This window comes from Phocoena phocoena, chromosome 3 (genome assembly GCF_963924675.1).
Source record: "Phocoena phocoena chromosome 3, mPhoPho1.1, whole genome shotgun sequence".
NCBI classification, from domain to species: Eukaryota; Metazoa; Chordata; class Mammalia; order Artiodactyla; family Phocoenidae; genus Phocoena; species Phocoena phocoena.
Genome location: NC_089221.1, coordinates 89425726 through 89441845, shown reverse-complemented (window position 1 = coordinate 89441845; position 16120 = coordinate 89425726). Strand labels below are relative to the sequence as shown.

General features: G+C 34.5%; 1 protein-coding gene across 3 annotated transcripts in view; it reads right to left on the bottom strand.

Annotated features, from left to right (window-relative positions):
* FER (FER tyrosine kinase) overlaps positions 1-16120 on the bottom strand; it is a 477172-nt gene that overhangs the window by 253182 nt on the left and 207870 nt on the right. For all 3 annotated transcript variants that reach the window (XM_065874932.1, XM_065874931.1, XM_065874933.1), the window contains one exon: positions 3901-3993. In XM_065874932.1, coding sequence (XP_065731004.1) covers positions 3901-3993 — 93 coding nt within the window. The remainder of the gene's footprint in view (positions 1-3900; positions 3994-16120) is intronic.

The window sequence follows — 16120 nt, the reverse complement described above, 5'->3', positions numbered from 1 at the left end:
AATGAAAGAAAATTAGATAAATTGGACTTTGGCAAAATTTAAAACTTTTGTGTGTCAAAGAACATTACCAAGAAAATGAAAAGACAATTCACAAAATGAGAAAAATTTTTTTCAAGTTATATATCTGAAAAGGGGCTTGTATCCTGAATATATAAAGAACTCATAACTCAACAATGAAAAATACCACCAATTAAAACGTGTGCAAAGGATATGAACAGTAATATCTCTGAAGAACATATGCAAGTGACCAATAATCACATTAAAAGATGCTCAACATCATTAGTCATCAGGAAAATGTAAATAAAACTACAATGAGATACCACTTCATATTTACTAGGATGCCTACAATTTTTAAAAAATGAAAAAATAACAAGTGTTGAGACTGTAGAGAAATTGGAAAACTCATGCATTATATACATTGCTGGTGGGAACGCAAAATGTTGCAACCACTGTGGAAAACAGTTTGGCAGTTCCTCAAAAACCTAAACATAGTATTACCACACAACCCAGCAATTCCTCGGTATATAACTGAAAGAACTGAAAACATACATTCACTTAAAAACTTGCATGTGAATGTTCATTGCAGCATTATTCATAATAGCCAAAGATGGAACAACCCAAATGTCCATCAGCTGATGAATGGATAAACTATATATGATAAATCCATACAAGGGATTATTCAGTCATAAAAAGGAATGAAGTATTGATACATGCTACAACATGGATGAACCTTGAAAACATTACACTAAGTTGAAAGAAACTAGACAAAAAAGGTCACATATTGTGTGACTCTTTTTATGTGAAATGTCCAGAATAGGCAAATCCATAGGGATGAAAAAATAGATGAGTGATTACCAGAAAATTGAAAAGGGGGGGAATTAAAACTAATTGCCAACAGAAATGCAGTTGCTTATTGCGGAGATTGAAAGGTTCAGGAATTCTATAGTGTTGATGGTTGCACAACATAATGAATATACTAAAACCACTGTGTGTACACTTTGAAATGCTGATTTTTGTGTTGCGTGAAGTATATCACAATAAAATAATTTAAATAGGCGTAAGTCTGCCATTTTGCAGGGTTTTTAAAAAATGTTTTTTATGAAGAAAAAAATCATTTATAGCAATTAAAAATTTTCCTTCCTCTATGTTACCTTTACCAAACTAGAATACTCCAAAAAATACTAAATTATGTCAGAAAAAAAATTTTAAATTACAATTAAGGAGCCTCTAGATTTTATCCATCTTAGATTATCATACTTAATACCTGAAACCTTCACATTCGCAGTGACTTAAAACCTCAGTTACCTCTGTAGTCGAGGGGAAAATCTTCTTCAAATAAATAGGATATCTAACACCACAGAAATAGTTCTGTACCTTTATTCATAGTGTACCACACATCATAAACTACAGACTATCTCAATCTTTTTAGTTCATGAAATTTCTGAATAAATCAGGCAATATCAAAGGGCATTTAACTGATGGAGATAATGATTGCCTTAATCATGAAGATAAAAATGTGATCAACTGGAGGAGAAGTGACCGTTCCCTAGAATTCTCAATTAACAGAGGGAACATATTCTTAAATGAAATGGGCATTTCATAGCTTCAAAGATGTTCATAAATTTATTAAAAATGTATATCTGAATGAGGCACATGTTTTGTAGGAAAGGCACTTCATTTCAGGTAAAAGCAGTTTGTAAACACCAAATTTTAACCTATCTCAATCACTGTCAATTTAGTAATTTTACTGAAGAATAAAGTAATTTTATTCTTCAGTAAAATTACTTAAGAATTTTATTAAGTAAAATTACTTATAATAATATTACTTTTAAGTGGAGAAAACAATATGCAAATATGTTCAGATATTCAAAAAGTTATGGTTTATACCAATTAATTATGAAGATTGTACATACTATACCTGACACACTTTTAGGAGTGCCAACCCTATACAACTTCATCTTAATGAACAAATAGGATTTTTTTTATTTTAGATGTAAATTAGTATGTCTTGAAAGAGAAAAACTCTCTCGTCCTCAGATCAACCCTGATTTATCAAAACTGGCTCTGTCTAGAGCCAAAAGCTGAACTTCCATAACAATGAACTTCAAAGTAATGTAGGGAAAAAAACAAACATGGGAAATGGTACCCCATTCCCATAGAATTCTTATTTTTCTGTCATTAGCTAAATTTTTTAAGCTCTAAATTCCACTCTCCTACATTTCCATCTAAGAATAAAACTAAAGGAAACCTTGAGTTTATAATGAGCCTTGGCTCTCAAGTATTTCAGACATTTTACTCAAGTGAAGCTTGATCTCTAACAGCACACAGGAAGAAAAAATGGTGGGGGACACCTTTCACAAATCAGCTATTAGGTGCTGGCACAAAGACCTCTGACCTAAGTGAAATAAAGGTGAGTTAATTACAACTTAATTATGTCCTGTGTTTCACTGACTCATTTTAATGTTAAATAATTTTATAAACGGTTCACTGAGGTATCTGAACATTTCTTCTCAAGAACTACATTTGTTTTTTAAAAAACTGTTTTTAAATATTTCCTTTTTTAGACCTGTTTTTCTTTTTTCTTCTAATAAAAGTTATCAAAAGACTCTCTTCATAGAGTCTCTGAAACTTCTTATAAACTCTTAATCAAGTCTCCTATACTTTATTTTGACTGTCAAATCATAACAAAACAAGTCCTATGAACTAGTATTTATCTGTAAAGTTGTAAATTTAAGAAAACAAAAGTAGGAGATAAGATTTGAAAGAGACTTACTCTATCATGTAGCTCTTGCCCATAATTATTTTTATTTTCACTTGCTATTTAATGCCATATGAGATGGTCTGCATTAGTTCTACTCCCATAGAACACTTCAGCATATTAGAAGTGACAATGGCAGCATCAAAGGTTAAAATCTATCTCTTTTACACAAAAATATAATTTCCTGCTTTTTTGTTAATTAAAATACTTGACGCTTTGCCACAATTGTACATAAAAGATTGTTGCCTGAGTGGAATAAATATGGGAACATGTGTTTTATATTAAAAAGGAATTAGAACAAATAAATCCAAAATGTGAATGGACATTTAACTAATCTAAGGTTAGGAAACACTTGTTTTTTCTAAATAAGAGGAGGTCACATTGTCTTAGCTGAACTTTTAAAGAATAAGAAATGATATTAAGATATTATTCTGTAGAAACTTCACAAGATGGGGGGAAAAGCATGTAATTAATTTGTACTGAATATTGTTTTAACCATCATTCAATAAAATACTATTAGAAAGCTCTACTGTGAATGAGGCATGGCTAGAATAAAAAGTTTGATAATTTAGTTTTATAGGTCATGAAGTAAGAAAACTACTTTATAATTTTATATATAAATGAGATAAGAATATTTTTTATCTTTTTATCTTGCTTGCCTATAGCTGCTATTACTAGGGATAATTAATATTCTATGCATTACTGCGATGTGCCTAGCCCAAATTTCAAACGGACTTCAATTACCTAATTAAAATGTTCTTAAAGATATGAACACACATATAAACTGATACATTTTAAAAATACATATACAATAATCCCTATTATAAAAACATGTTTCACTGTAAAAGAAACTTGTTTATATTTTTCTTCTAATAAATCCCCAAAGTACATAAAATACTCCCTGTAACTACTTATATGTAGTACAGAAAATCTACAATACAAGTTTCTTTCCTGCCTACATCACTGTTACTAGGGGTTTTAATATACACATATATACACAGACTCATATGCTCACAAAAAGTTAAATTGTGTACTTACCTTTCCATTCATAAATACAAGTTTACATATTATATTCATTGGTATATCAGAAAGAAGGTAGACAATGACTATTTTCAGTAGCATAGAGAGTTCATCCTACTTACTGTTGAAGAGCCCAGTGCAGACTTTGGAGACCTAATGATTCCAGCAATTGAATGACGAATAGACTCAAATTTGGATAGCCTCTCCTTCCTTTCCTGGAGAGATTAAGAAAGAAGCCGTCAGCAGCAGTAAACTATCCAGTATATACACAGTTATGCTAGGTATTTCAGTATTTATCCACAGCTTATGTCCATCCACTCTGTCTTCCAAGTAAATAAAATGTAAGCTTCCTAACATTAAGAATGAAAAATAACCAAACGCATATGAACTCTATAGCATTTTATTTTCCTGGTCCCTCAATAAATGTCATGACTTGGGGAAAAATAAGAAAGAAATAGAAATTCATGAGATGAGAGAAAACAAGAAATGCTAAGGAAACACAGAGAAAACCAAATATTAGCACTCAGAGGAAAAAAAGAAGACACAGCTAAAAGGAACCAGTCTAACAGAAAATTTCAGATAGTACTGTAGTTGTGACATACTCTTCATAAATTTAATTACAAAACAACTGCTGTATATGCCTTACTCCCCACTCTTCCATTCTCCACATCTTGGCTATACCTTTTTAACAGTTTTCGCCTTCCCAAATGTTTTTATTTCAGAAGATTTCTCAAGCACTAGAAATAGATTTTTTAAAAAATCCCAAACACCCCAGCTCTTCCAAATGACAGTCTATTTAGATGCCATGGTAATTAAAAATGAACAACTTTAACCAAAAAGCACACAACAGTTCTCAAAGCAAGGCTCTTAAAGGAGGCACTAAGGTAGAAACAATAAGGTTATTGATGTCAGAAGGGAAAAAGAGTATAAGTCTGGGCAAATCACTTAACTATCGTGGCTCTTAAGTTTCCATATCAGTAAACAGGAGGACACTGGACTAGATAAAAATCTTCATCTCAAAAAATTCGTGACCATTATTCAACTCCCCAATCATTTGCATTGCATTGATTATTGATGAAACTTTCATAGAAGAGCTCCACTGCATCAGGCTGGCAACCAGAGTTACTCCCCTTAGGACAATTAGTTATATCCTGCCTGAGGGTACCCTCAGAACTTGTTCCCCAATGGAAGGATGAACTACGGAGAGTGAAAGGTAACAATGGAACGCTTTTTTGTTAATAATACCTTGTTGAAGCAATAACCATATATTATTTCTTACAGACTTCCGTAAATAAACTCAATCTAATGACATTATTAGAAGGAACAATGAAAGTGATTATTTGGCCCTGTAGGAACAGTCAGATACTTATTCAAGTCAGTAGGCAATAAGATTCAAGAAAAAGATAACATTCATGCTCAAACTCCAGGCTGAGGGCCAAATATCTCTGGGACTACTTATGCAAAGCAGCCATGAAATTTGGAGGGATTTTGTGAGAAATAACTACAGGGAAATTATAATGCTAGAGAAGAATGTCTCCTGAAAAAAATTCTCAACTGTTGATAACTCTATAATATAAATGAAATACTTCAAATATCAATATGTCCTTCATAAAAGGAATGCATTTATAAATAAACAAATAACTTAGTCTTTTGCAGATACTGATTTGCTGGAGAGAATGAAGGATACAGTTTCTATTCCCATCCCATCACGGTATACAATTTAAGTATAAAACAGTTTCTAATTGATTTATTTTAGCAATTGGGTTCTGACTGAAGAGAAATCATTTTAGAAGTATTCACTGTCTAGTAACCTAGTTTGTCATGCTGTCTTTTTTTCTTTGATGCTTGCATATTAAGAACATTTATTAAAAGAAAGCCCCCTTGCTAAGTCAAGCATTTTCATATTTTGAAATAATGAAATTGGAAACTAAACGTGCAAAAGGAACATTTGAATGATTAAGATTTTGTCTTAAAATAATGATGCTAAGGAAATTTATAGTAAAACAGAATGGAGTTCAACAAAACCTAGGTTGTAAAGCTTTCTATCATTCTTCCTGCTTTCTTGACTCTGTATCTTCTTAAATGATTTCTCCAGGGACATAAATCCCAAGCCTCAGGCTATAATCAGCTCCCTCCCTGTTCAATATAGAAATATAATTCATGTTCCATGGAGATTTTCTCAAATGTATGAGCAAAAACGTATTATAATTCTTTTAATAAAGTATCCAGTAGTGCAAGATGTACACCAAACAGTTTCCTTTTGAGCACCTCACTGACTCAACAATTTAAGTACTAATAGATTTTGCTCAGTAAGCAACTGTGCATTTCAGTTTTTTAAAACTTACAGTACTATGAGTTAAATTATCAAGACATCTTAACTAAAATTCTGCTTTTAAAACAATTAAGGGATATAATAATAGGGCAGTACATTTATCTTCTTTGCTTAAACTAATAAATTATTAAACAAAGAATACATTACGATGAGAATGAAAGTATTTCATTAGAGGTCCCTATGTCTAGTAATCAAGGCACTTTACCAATTTCAGCCACACCCTCACGAAGCTCATTATTCTATTTAACAAATTATTCATTATTCATCATTATTATTCATTATTCCCAAGCTCGTTATTCTATTTAATAAATTATTTTGAACAGATCAAAATAATCCCTTTGCCATTACCTGTGTAAGCTGAACATATCTTTCTCACAGCAGCTTCCTTATCTCTCCTCGCTCTTCCCTCTCTGCCTCCCATTTTCCCTTCTTTTCTCCTCCCTCTCTCCTTTACCATAATGAATGCTTATAATATTAGCTATTATTATTATTTGGGTTTTACTAATATTGACAAGGACATTTGGGCTGCTTCCATCTTTTGGCTATTGTGAATAGTGCTGCTATAAACATTCGTACACATGTACTTGGGTATCTGTTTTCAACTCTTTCAGGGATTTATTTAGGAGTGGAATTGCTGGGTCACATGGTAATTCTATATTTACCTTTTTGAGGAACAGCCAAACTTCTTTCACAGTGGCTGCACCACTTTACGTTCCCACCAGCAACGGATGTGGCTTCCACATCCTCACCAACACTTATTATTTCTGTTTTTCTGATTATCATCATCCCAGTGGTCGTAAAGTGCTGCTTGCCTTTATTTTTTTAAGGATATTTTCACAGGATATAGAATTAAAAGTCGATGGCTTTTTTTTTTCTTCCAGCACTTTGTCTTCTGGTCTCCATTGCTTCTGGTACGAAGTCAGCTAGAATTCATGTCATTACTCCCCTATACATAATGTTTCTTTTTTCTCTCACTGCTTTTATAATCAACTAGGAAATAAGTACATGTAATTTTTTTTCTTTTAATTATCCTGCTTGGGATCTGTTAAATTTCCTGGACCTGTGGGTTGAAAATGTTGGAAAACAACCATTGTCTCTTCAAATATGTTTCTACTCCCACCTCCCTCTCTCCTTTCTTCCTTAGATTCTAATTACATGTATGTTAGCCCTTTTGATATTACCTCATGATCTCAAACACTCTATTACCTATTTTTCTCTTTTTGCTTCTTTGTGAATACTTTCTGTCAACCTGTCTTCAAAGCTCACTATAATTTTCCTCGCTGTGTCCAGTCTACTGACAAGTACATCTAATGAATTGCTCAGCGCTGATACTATATTTTTCATTCTAGAATTTCTATTTTTTATAGCATTCACATTGCTGCTGAACTTCTCCATCTTTTCATATACATTGTCTATCTTTTCTATTAGATCCCTTAGTATTTTTGTAAAAGCTACATTAAAGACATTGATAATTCCAATACCTGGGCCATCTCTGAGTCTGCTTATTTTCTTAGCTGTGGGTCACATTTCTTATTTTTTAGTGGACCATATAATCTTTGATTGTGTGCCAGATGGTTTGTATAAAAAAACAGTAGAATCTGAATTCAATAATATTTACCTCAAGAAAGAGGAACACATACTCCTTTTTTCTGTCAGGCTGCTAGAATTGGGGCTGTAGTTAATAAGTTGGGCCTTGCCTCTGCTGCTGCTCTGGTTTGAATTAGTTCACCACCAGCTTCAAATATTTTGGGCTAGATCAAGAGTTTTTCTTCAGCTAGGAATGGAATCTGAGCCCTGGCAAGATTCCAGCACCCTCTTTTTTGGGCGGGGTGTGGGATAGGCGGGCACTAGGGAGTTCTCTTTACTCTCCAGGCTCACCCACTACTTTATGTATCTAAGATAACTTTCTACCCTAAGATAACTTTCTACCCTCCTTCCTAGCCTTTGGAAAACCATTGCCCTGTACTCTGTGAAGACCCAGAATTCCCTGAAGAGAATCAACTTGGGAGGGATTTCGTATTTTCTTCTGTTGGTGAAAATCCAGAGTGCTCAGTCCTCCTGTCCAAAAGCCTCAAACACCACCCACCCCCCAACAACAGTGTACCACCTTTTTGGTGCAGGGAGAACTTCATTTGGAGTATCTTTCTCAAGTCTCCTTCTCTGATTCTCTGCTCCACTTGGTGAAGACCCTTGAGTAAATGCTGGTGAGTGGATGCTGCCTCATTCTGTGCGGAGGGCTCCTCCAGATTCTAATCTGTCACACCAGCCTACACACTGTTCTTACAAGCTTGTTAAAAGCTTGTTGAGTTGACTTCTTATTCCCTTCGATGAAAGTTTCCTCTTATCACACAGTTCCACCAAGGATGGAAGTAGTCACAGGTTTTTTGTTTGTTTGTTTTTTGGTTTTGTTTTTGTTTCCTATGAAAGGCTTGCCACTTTCTGGACTTTGGTTCATTTAGGTTTCTTTCTGTCCTCAGATCCCTGATGAGTATTTTTTTTAACTATTATTTTGTACTTTATCCTCCTTATTTTGGTTATGAGGTAAGAATGAACATCTCTTATGACTTTCTATATTAAAACAGGATGCAGCATCATATGTATTTTATTAAGACAAGTAACCCACCCATCATAATTTTATTTACCTTTATTCACAAACCAAGAAAATAAAAAGACACAATTTAAGGGTCTTCAGTATGACAAAGAAGCCATTAATTTATCAAAAGTTACAGATTTGAATTTAACTACCATTTTCTAAAGCAGTCAATTATCACAACAGGCCTTTAAAGACTATGTTCCTCAGAAGATTATTTAAAGGGTTAAACTCCAGACATCACAAAAATTTTGCTTGTTATTCTGTTTTGGTTTTCTTGTTTTTTGGTTTTTTGTTTGTTTTCTTTTGTTGATTGCTCTTGGGGGGCAGGGGAGATGAAGTTTATTGGTTTTATATTTTCTGCAGAGGACCTCACAAGGACACTATAAAGACTACTATGTACATATTTCATTTCTGTAAACATTTTAAGTTTCCAACTTTATCTAAGAAGTTTCATGAACGGTTTTACTGTTTGATATTTTCATACTGCACATGTATCAATAATCCTCTTATCTGTTCAGAGCTCCTTTTGTTACTGGAACTAATAACTGAGAACATTTCAAGTTTCAAGGCCTCAGTCAAGACTTTATTAGAATGGAATCAGCAACTGCAGGACCCAAAAGAAAATCATGACTTAAATAACAAAAAGAATAAATTTTAAAGAAAGGAATGTGGCGCTTATAATGTTACGCTTCCATTAACAGCAAATAAAATCCAACTGGGAAACCTGTTTTAGAAAGAAGTCAGTTAGGTTCTAAGCATTTGTCTCACCCTCAACCCCTTTCTAAGAGAAACTTCCACACTATGGGATTGCTGGTACCACCTGCCTGAGAATGAAGTTAATAGATAAAAGGTGAGAAATGAAGACAGACAAATTCTTGATGACATGGTTTGAATTTCCAGATATATCTAGTTATGTGAGTGGATAAACTCTCTTTTTTGCTTTAACTAATCTGCCTTACTTGACTGCTACATAGAATGAATACAGCAGGCCTTCCTAGAATATCCATGAGTAACTGAAGATTTCTAATAAACGATTACAAATATCACAATTGTCACTACCAAAATAATGCACTAACATTTTTAATGTTTTGGACACATATTTACTTTCAACAGGAGAATAAATATTTTAATATTGAAATACATTAACATAAATGTAAAAATTATTTGCAAAATAAACACTATGTTGTGATGATTACTCTTACTTATTCCCATTATTTAACAGTTTCAGCACATGACACACAAAATAACTGCTCAACATGTTGGTGAAAACCCTAGTTTAGATGGTTATTAATAGATGTTATATTACAAAAGTTTCAGTAATTCCACAGATTTTAGAACTGCTCAGTTAAACAAATTTAAACAGATTTCTTAAATGCAACATGTCTCAGAGCCTCAATAATGCATTAGTACATGCACTCTTCTTTTGGAAGAAATATTATTCTGCAAAATTCACTTCAAGAAATGCTGTCATGAGGCTTTCATTATGAGGCAGTAGGAGGGAAAACATTCTCCTCCACTTTACATCAGTCACGGCTTTTTCTTGGACATTATCTTCACATGTAACAGCTCCAAATTAACTAATTCCAGCTCCTCTCTTTCTGGCCACAAGCACCTACCCCATTGGTTTGCTTTCACCAGTTCCACTGCAACCATTTTCCAACATCACTGAAACCCTAAGGCTCTGAGTCTCCTAATCTCTCCCAATCAATCACCTTCTCATTTCTTCTCTTCTTTTTCTAACTGAGATGCCATGACACATCATTTCATTGACACTTTTGCCAATATTCTAAATTCCCTTGCTCTCCTGTCTCTTTGTTGTCCCCAGGCAGCAAACCCTAATGGTGGATCGAATCAACTTTCTGCATTCAGCAACTCACCACTGCTGGGAAGAATCACATGATTATTACTTCAAAAGAGCCCTAAATATCTGACATACTATGAAATTTCTCTGGCCAACTCACTTCTTAACTCTCCCACTGCCGTTGTCAACCATTTCAAACCTTTCTTACCTTTCTCGTGTCTAAAACCACCTTGTTCTACCCTCTACAGCTTCTTTAGAAGGAAGCTACAAGCCAGCAACTCCTTCAACTTCCCTTTTCAAACCTACAAATCCATTCCTTCTCTTCCCATGGAAACATGAAGCTGTCTCTCTCCCACCAAGGGTGACCACTCTACTTGTACCTCATCCCTTCCTGTCCTCCCAAGGACTTTACACCTTAAAAAAAACCTAATAGATTTCTCTTTGATGTACTGTCCCATCAGCTTTTATATTTAAGTTGCTCTCATAGGAAAACAAGTAAGAGAAAGGAGGTGGGAGAGAAATGAAGAGAAGAAAGGATGAACCTTTCCCTTTATCACACATCCTGCTCCAGCTACTGCTTGCTCTTTACAAAAAAAAAAAAAAAATCCCTAAAAGAATTATCTACGTAAGCTAGAAATCTCAGGACCAGGTCTCTATTCCTATACAATAGGCACTAATCTGTTTAAATTAATAAAGCATCCATTGCATATACTGGTATTTTCATAAATTCATTCACTATTTCATCATTAGGCAACAAGCAGAGCAGAATCAATAAGTGATGAAGAGCATACTGGCCTAGAACAGTCAATATGTAACTCCAAATATCATACTTACTATCAGGAAGAACTCTGATTAGGTGTCATCGTCCAAACTACAATTTTGCAGCTGAAAATTTAGAGTGGGTATTCATCAAGTAACCATATCAATGGTTTCACAAAATTATTAAAGGTACAATAATAGTACAATAATTCTAAATATTTAAAATTATATTTTTTATTAAGCAAAATTATTACATGGGAGAAAAAGTTTAGAGATAATGAGAATTTGAAACTTCCCTAAATCCCCTTGTTCCTACTGAGTTCTCCAGAGATTTTATAACTAGCGTTGTCTATCTCTGTCCTTATAGAGGAAACCTTAATTTATACCTATTGTAAATGCACATAGAAAATATAATAACAAAGAAAGTATAGCCCAGAAACACTAATCATATTTTCATCCATCAGTTTGAGGTAAAAACTCTGCATAGCTCTCTGAGTACAGAGATGACTGAACCTCAAAATAAGGTCTTTCCAGGAAGGTTTCCTGTAGTTATCTCACTCAGAGCAAAATTTCATGAAGATTCTAATAAAAGTACCTGAAAGGTTATACATGGTGTTTAAATTTTTATTCCTGATGGATTTTTTACCCCACAACATTCTTTTTGGCTTTGATTATATACTTTCTATTTCAATATATAACTAGAGTTAAGAAGTGATTTGTTCAATTGGAGTGGCAACCCTAAAAACTGAGAGGCTATATTTTATTAAAATAATGGCCAAAGGGAATGTCAAATGTCTTGACTAAACTTCCCTAGGTTTGCCTGACCTACACTTTTTAGAAAGCACAGCTTTTAAAGGCACCATGATTGTTCTTCACTGTCTTCATTCCTTAGGCAAGCTAACTCTTCTGTTTCAAGATACACATTGGAAATATTTTCTCCTTGCCAAGCATTAACTTCCTACCTTACAAGTGGCTTCAATGTGTTTTATCTGAGATTCAGAAAAGTTTATACAGAAGAAAATTTTCTTATAAAGGGGAAGGAAAGCTGATACAAATATTTGTAATGTCTGATAGCAATCAGATGGATTCACAACTTCTCAGGATGGGTAAGGAAAAGAGGAAGTGGTTTACAGCCAATCTAGGTCTATTTAACACAAATAGCTATGCTCAAAGGTACATAGCAAGCTCAGCAGTTATTTTGTTTTGTTTCATTTTTACATATCCAAGAGAATTAGAATACTACTATATAGGTGTAGGGCATTTGATTCTAATCATACTTTCATGGCCTTAGACACAGCAAAAATTTTTCCAGAGCCTCAAAAGACTATTTAGCCATATTCAGAGATTCTCAGAAGACAAAATTCTCAGAAGACAAAAAATGAAAGCATTTCACCCCCACCCCTGCTTAAGTCATGATAAGCTCACAATTCACATTTAAAATTCGAAGAGCATAAAGAACTTTATATCTAATGGATATGAAGCTGAAAGAAGACAGGCATTATATTGAAGATTAGAAAAAGTAAGACAAAAATATCAATGATTTCCTTGGCCATAGAAGTCATTGAAATTATACGATTAGTCTGTAATATTTCTAATTCAGAATACCGTTGCATAGCTATACTTTATTCCAAGTAAAAACCTAATCTTTTATCGGTACTACTCAAATTGTAGTATAATATCTATGGAACTGACTGACAGATACATAATATTTTTATTTGAAATAATACCAGGAGAAACAGCAATTCAATAAAGGATGAAGCTTAATTAAATAATAATCCTTTTTATCAAAGGATAAAGAAAAAAGATTATCTCACCAAAAAAAAATTTTTTTTTGATCTTAAAAAGGAGTCTGGAATTTTCCTCTCATTAAAAAATAAAACAAACAAAAAAAACTACCAGATACAATATGAAAGCATTATCATAAGTACCTTAGCCTACTTTCTTTCTGCTTCACATGATAAAATAAAGCAGATGAGTTAATGGAGGAAGATTATACAAGAACAGCAGATAATTAGGAAGTACTCTATCAATGGATGAAAGACCACTGACACCCACAATGATCAATCTCAACATTGGGATAGAGGTCCAACTAAAATATACTTTATTTTCCACAGATCATTATCCTAACTTTTCCTTCCCTCTGAAACTTAGCCACCTGAAAGTGCTGATAGAAAAAAAAAAAAAATCAACTATATAACCGTCTCTGCTTATTCCTTGTTATCCACTTGCTTCTCGTGTCACTGAAATTTTAATTTGCTCTCCCACATGATCTCAATGTTGCCAAACCCATTGGGTACTTTGACTTTCCACAGAACGTTTCCCTGTTGACGACTCCCCTCTTTTCCCTAGGCTTCAGTAACATCACTGCCTCTTGGTTTTCCTCCTATCTGTCTGGTTGTTCCACTTCATTCTCCCTTACAACATCCTTTTTCTTTGCCGGCCCCTTAAATGTCAGGCACCCAACATTACCATCCTTGGCGCTCCTCTCTTGCCCCCCCCGCAAAATCAAACACATTTATCTGTATCACTTCAATTATCATCTGCATGCTGATGATGCCCAAAGGCTACATCTCTAGGCCAGACCTCCAACTAGAACTCATCATTCTTCCCCCAGTTCAATCTGCTTCTATTCCTATGAACCTTTCTTTCGTGGCTAGCGCCAACAACTACAGAATTCCGAAGGCAGAAATCTGGAGGTCAATCTTGGTATTCCTTCTCCCTCATATCCATATCCAATCAGTCACCAAATTCGAAAGTTTGTAAAATATCTCTAAAATCAGCCCCTTTCTTTCAGGACTCCCTGATGTGACTTCAGTTCAGGCACCAGCATTACTGCCCTCGATTGTTCTTTGCTCCTATTCTCTATAAAGCCCCCAGAGTGGCCTTTGTAAAAAAGTAAATCAGATCATTTCACTCTGCTGCTTACTATCTTGAATGGCTCCCCCACTAAGTTCACAATAAAATCCCAATTCACACAAAAAGTTTTTTCTATAATATAGCTCCTACATACTTATTCAATCCCATCTCTCTCCACTTAACTTTTCATACCTATAATATGGTCATATATAAAGACTGAAGATTTAGAATGCACCATATTTTCTTTTACTTAAGTGATACATGATGCTTCTTCCTTTTCCTGAAATACTATTCCAATATTTTTCTTTTTTTTTGCCCTGTCCACCTCTTATTCCTTCTTCAGGCCCAAAGCAGACTTTTACCCCGAGATCTGGCACTCTAAATCAAGAGTATTCTTTTTATGTTCTCTGACAGTACCCAAGCTTTACTCTCATCACATTCTTGTTATAATTATCTGTTAACTTCACTGTTATCTGTAAACTTCAAGGAACTGTGAGCTCCTTGCGGACAAGGACTTTATCTCATTCAGCTTTGTATACAAAGCTGAGACAGTGCGTGTGGCATACCGCACTCTCCAAAATGGCCTCAACAATATCTCCATCACACATGCCCTTCTTACCATAAAGACTCTGACTCTTCTTTCACTGAGAAGTGGGGCATATGTTCTCTCCACTTGATTTTGGGGGAGTATGTGACAATGGTGAAAGGGACACTACATGAATTCTGAGGCTAGGTCATACAATCAGCTTCCTTCTGGTTTTCTTAGAACATATACTCTTGAACCTAGGCACCTCAAGCTGTAACAAACATCAAGCAACCCAGAGACAGATCTACAAGAAGATAAACAAGAGCTCAGTTGAACTTGCAGCCAGCAGCACCCAAACTGCAAGTCATGTGGGTGAACCACTTAGGAAGTGGATCCTAATGCCTCTAGTCCAACTGTTACAGTTTATGATACGTGGAACAGAGATAAGCCTTCCACACTGAACTCTTCCCAAACAGAGATTCATGAGCAAATGAATAATTGGTTGTTTTAAGCCTTTAAGTTTTGCAGTGATCTGTTACATAGCAATAGATCATCAGAATGCCTGTCATAAAGTACACACACAGTGGAGTATAGATATGCAAAACACGTACTAACACATATACATAAAGTTTGGTGAATCAATGAAAACATTTTCCAAATCAATTTTACTCCATAAGTTAGATTTGGTGGACAGAGGAGAGACTGTTGCCAAATATTTTAATTAGAATAGTTAAAGTATCTTACCTTTTTTATCATTACAAAAACTGATTCAGAAAATCAAACACAAGAAATATATAAATCAAGGTAAATGTCCTCGTAATCACCACCCAGTTCAAGAAACAGAACTTTGCCAAATACTGCAGAAGGCCTCCAGGTGACAGACAGGTCCCAGTCACAGCCACCTATATCCCTTCCTCCAAGGTTACCACTATCATGCCTTCCACAGTAAATCACTCAGTTGCATTATTTTTAGTTTTTTGTGTGCATCCCTAGACACTATACTTTTAGTTTTGAACATTTTTTAAATTGTATTTAATGTATCTTTAAGCATCTTTTAATCAATAAGTTCCCTCTCCATCCCTATATTTTCCTTACAATTCAGCTGTTTAAAGACCCAGCCATTTTGGATGGACCTAGGGTCTGTCATACAGAGTGAAGTAAGTCAGAAAGAGAAAAACAAATATCGTATGCTAACATTTTATATATATATATATATATATATATATATATATATACACACATATGGAATCTAAAAAAAATTGGTTCTGAAGAACCTAGGGGCAGGACAGGAATAAAGATGCAGATGTAGAGAATGGACTTGAGGACACGGGGAGGGGGAAGGGTAAGCTGAGACGAAGTGAGACAGTGGCATGGACATATATACACTACCAAATGTCAAATAGATAGCTAATGGGAAGCAGCCACATAACACAGGGAGATCAGCTCAGTGCTTTGTGACCACCTAGAGGGGTGGG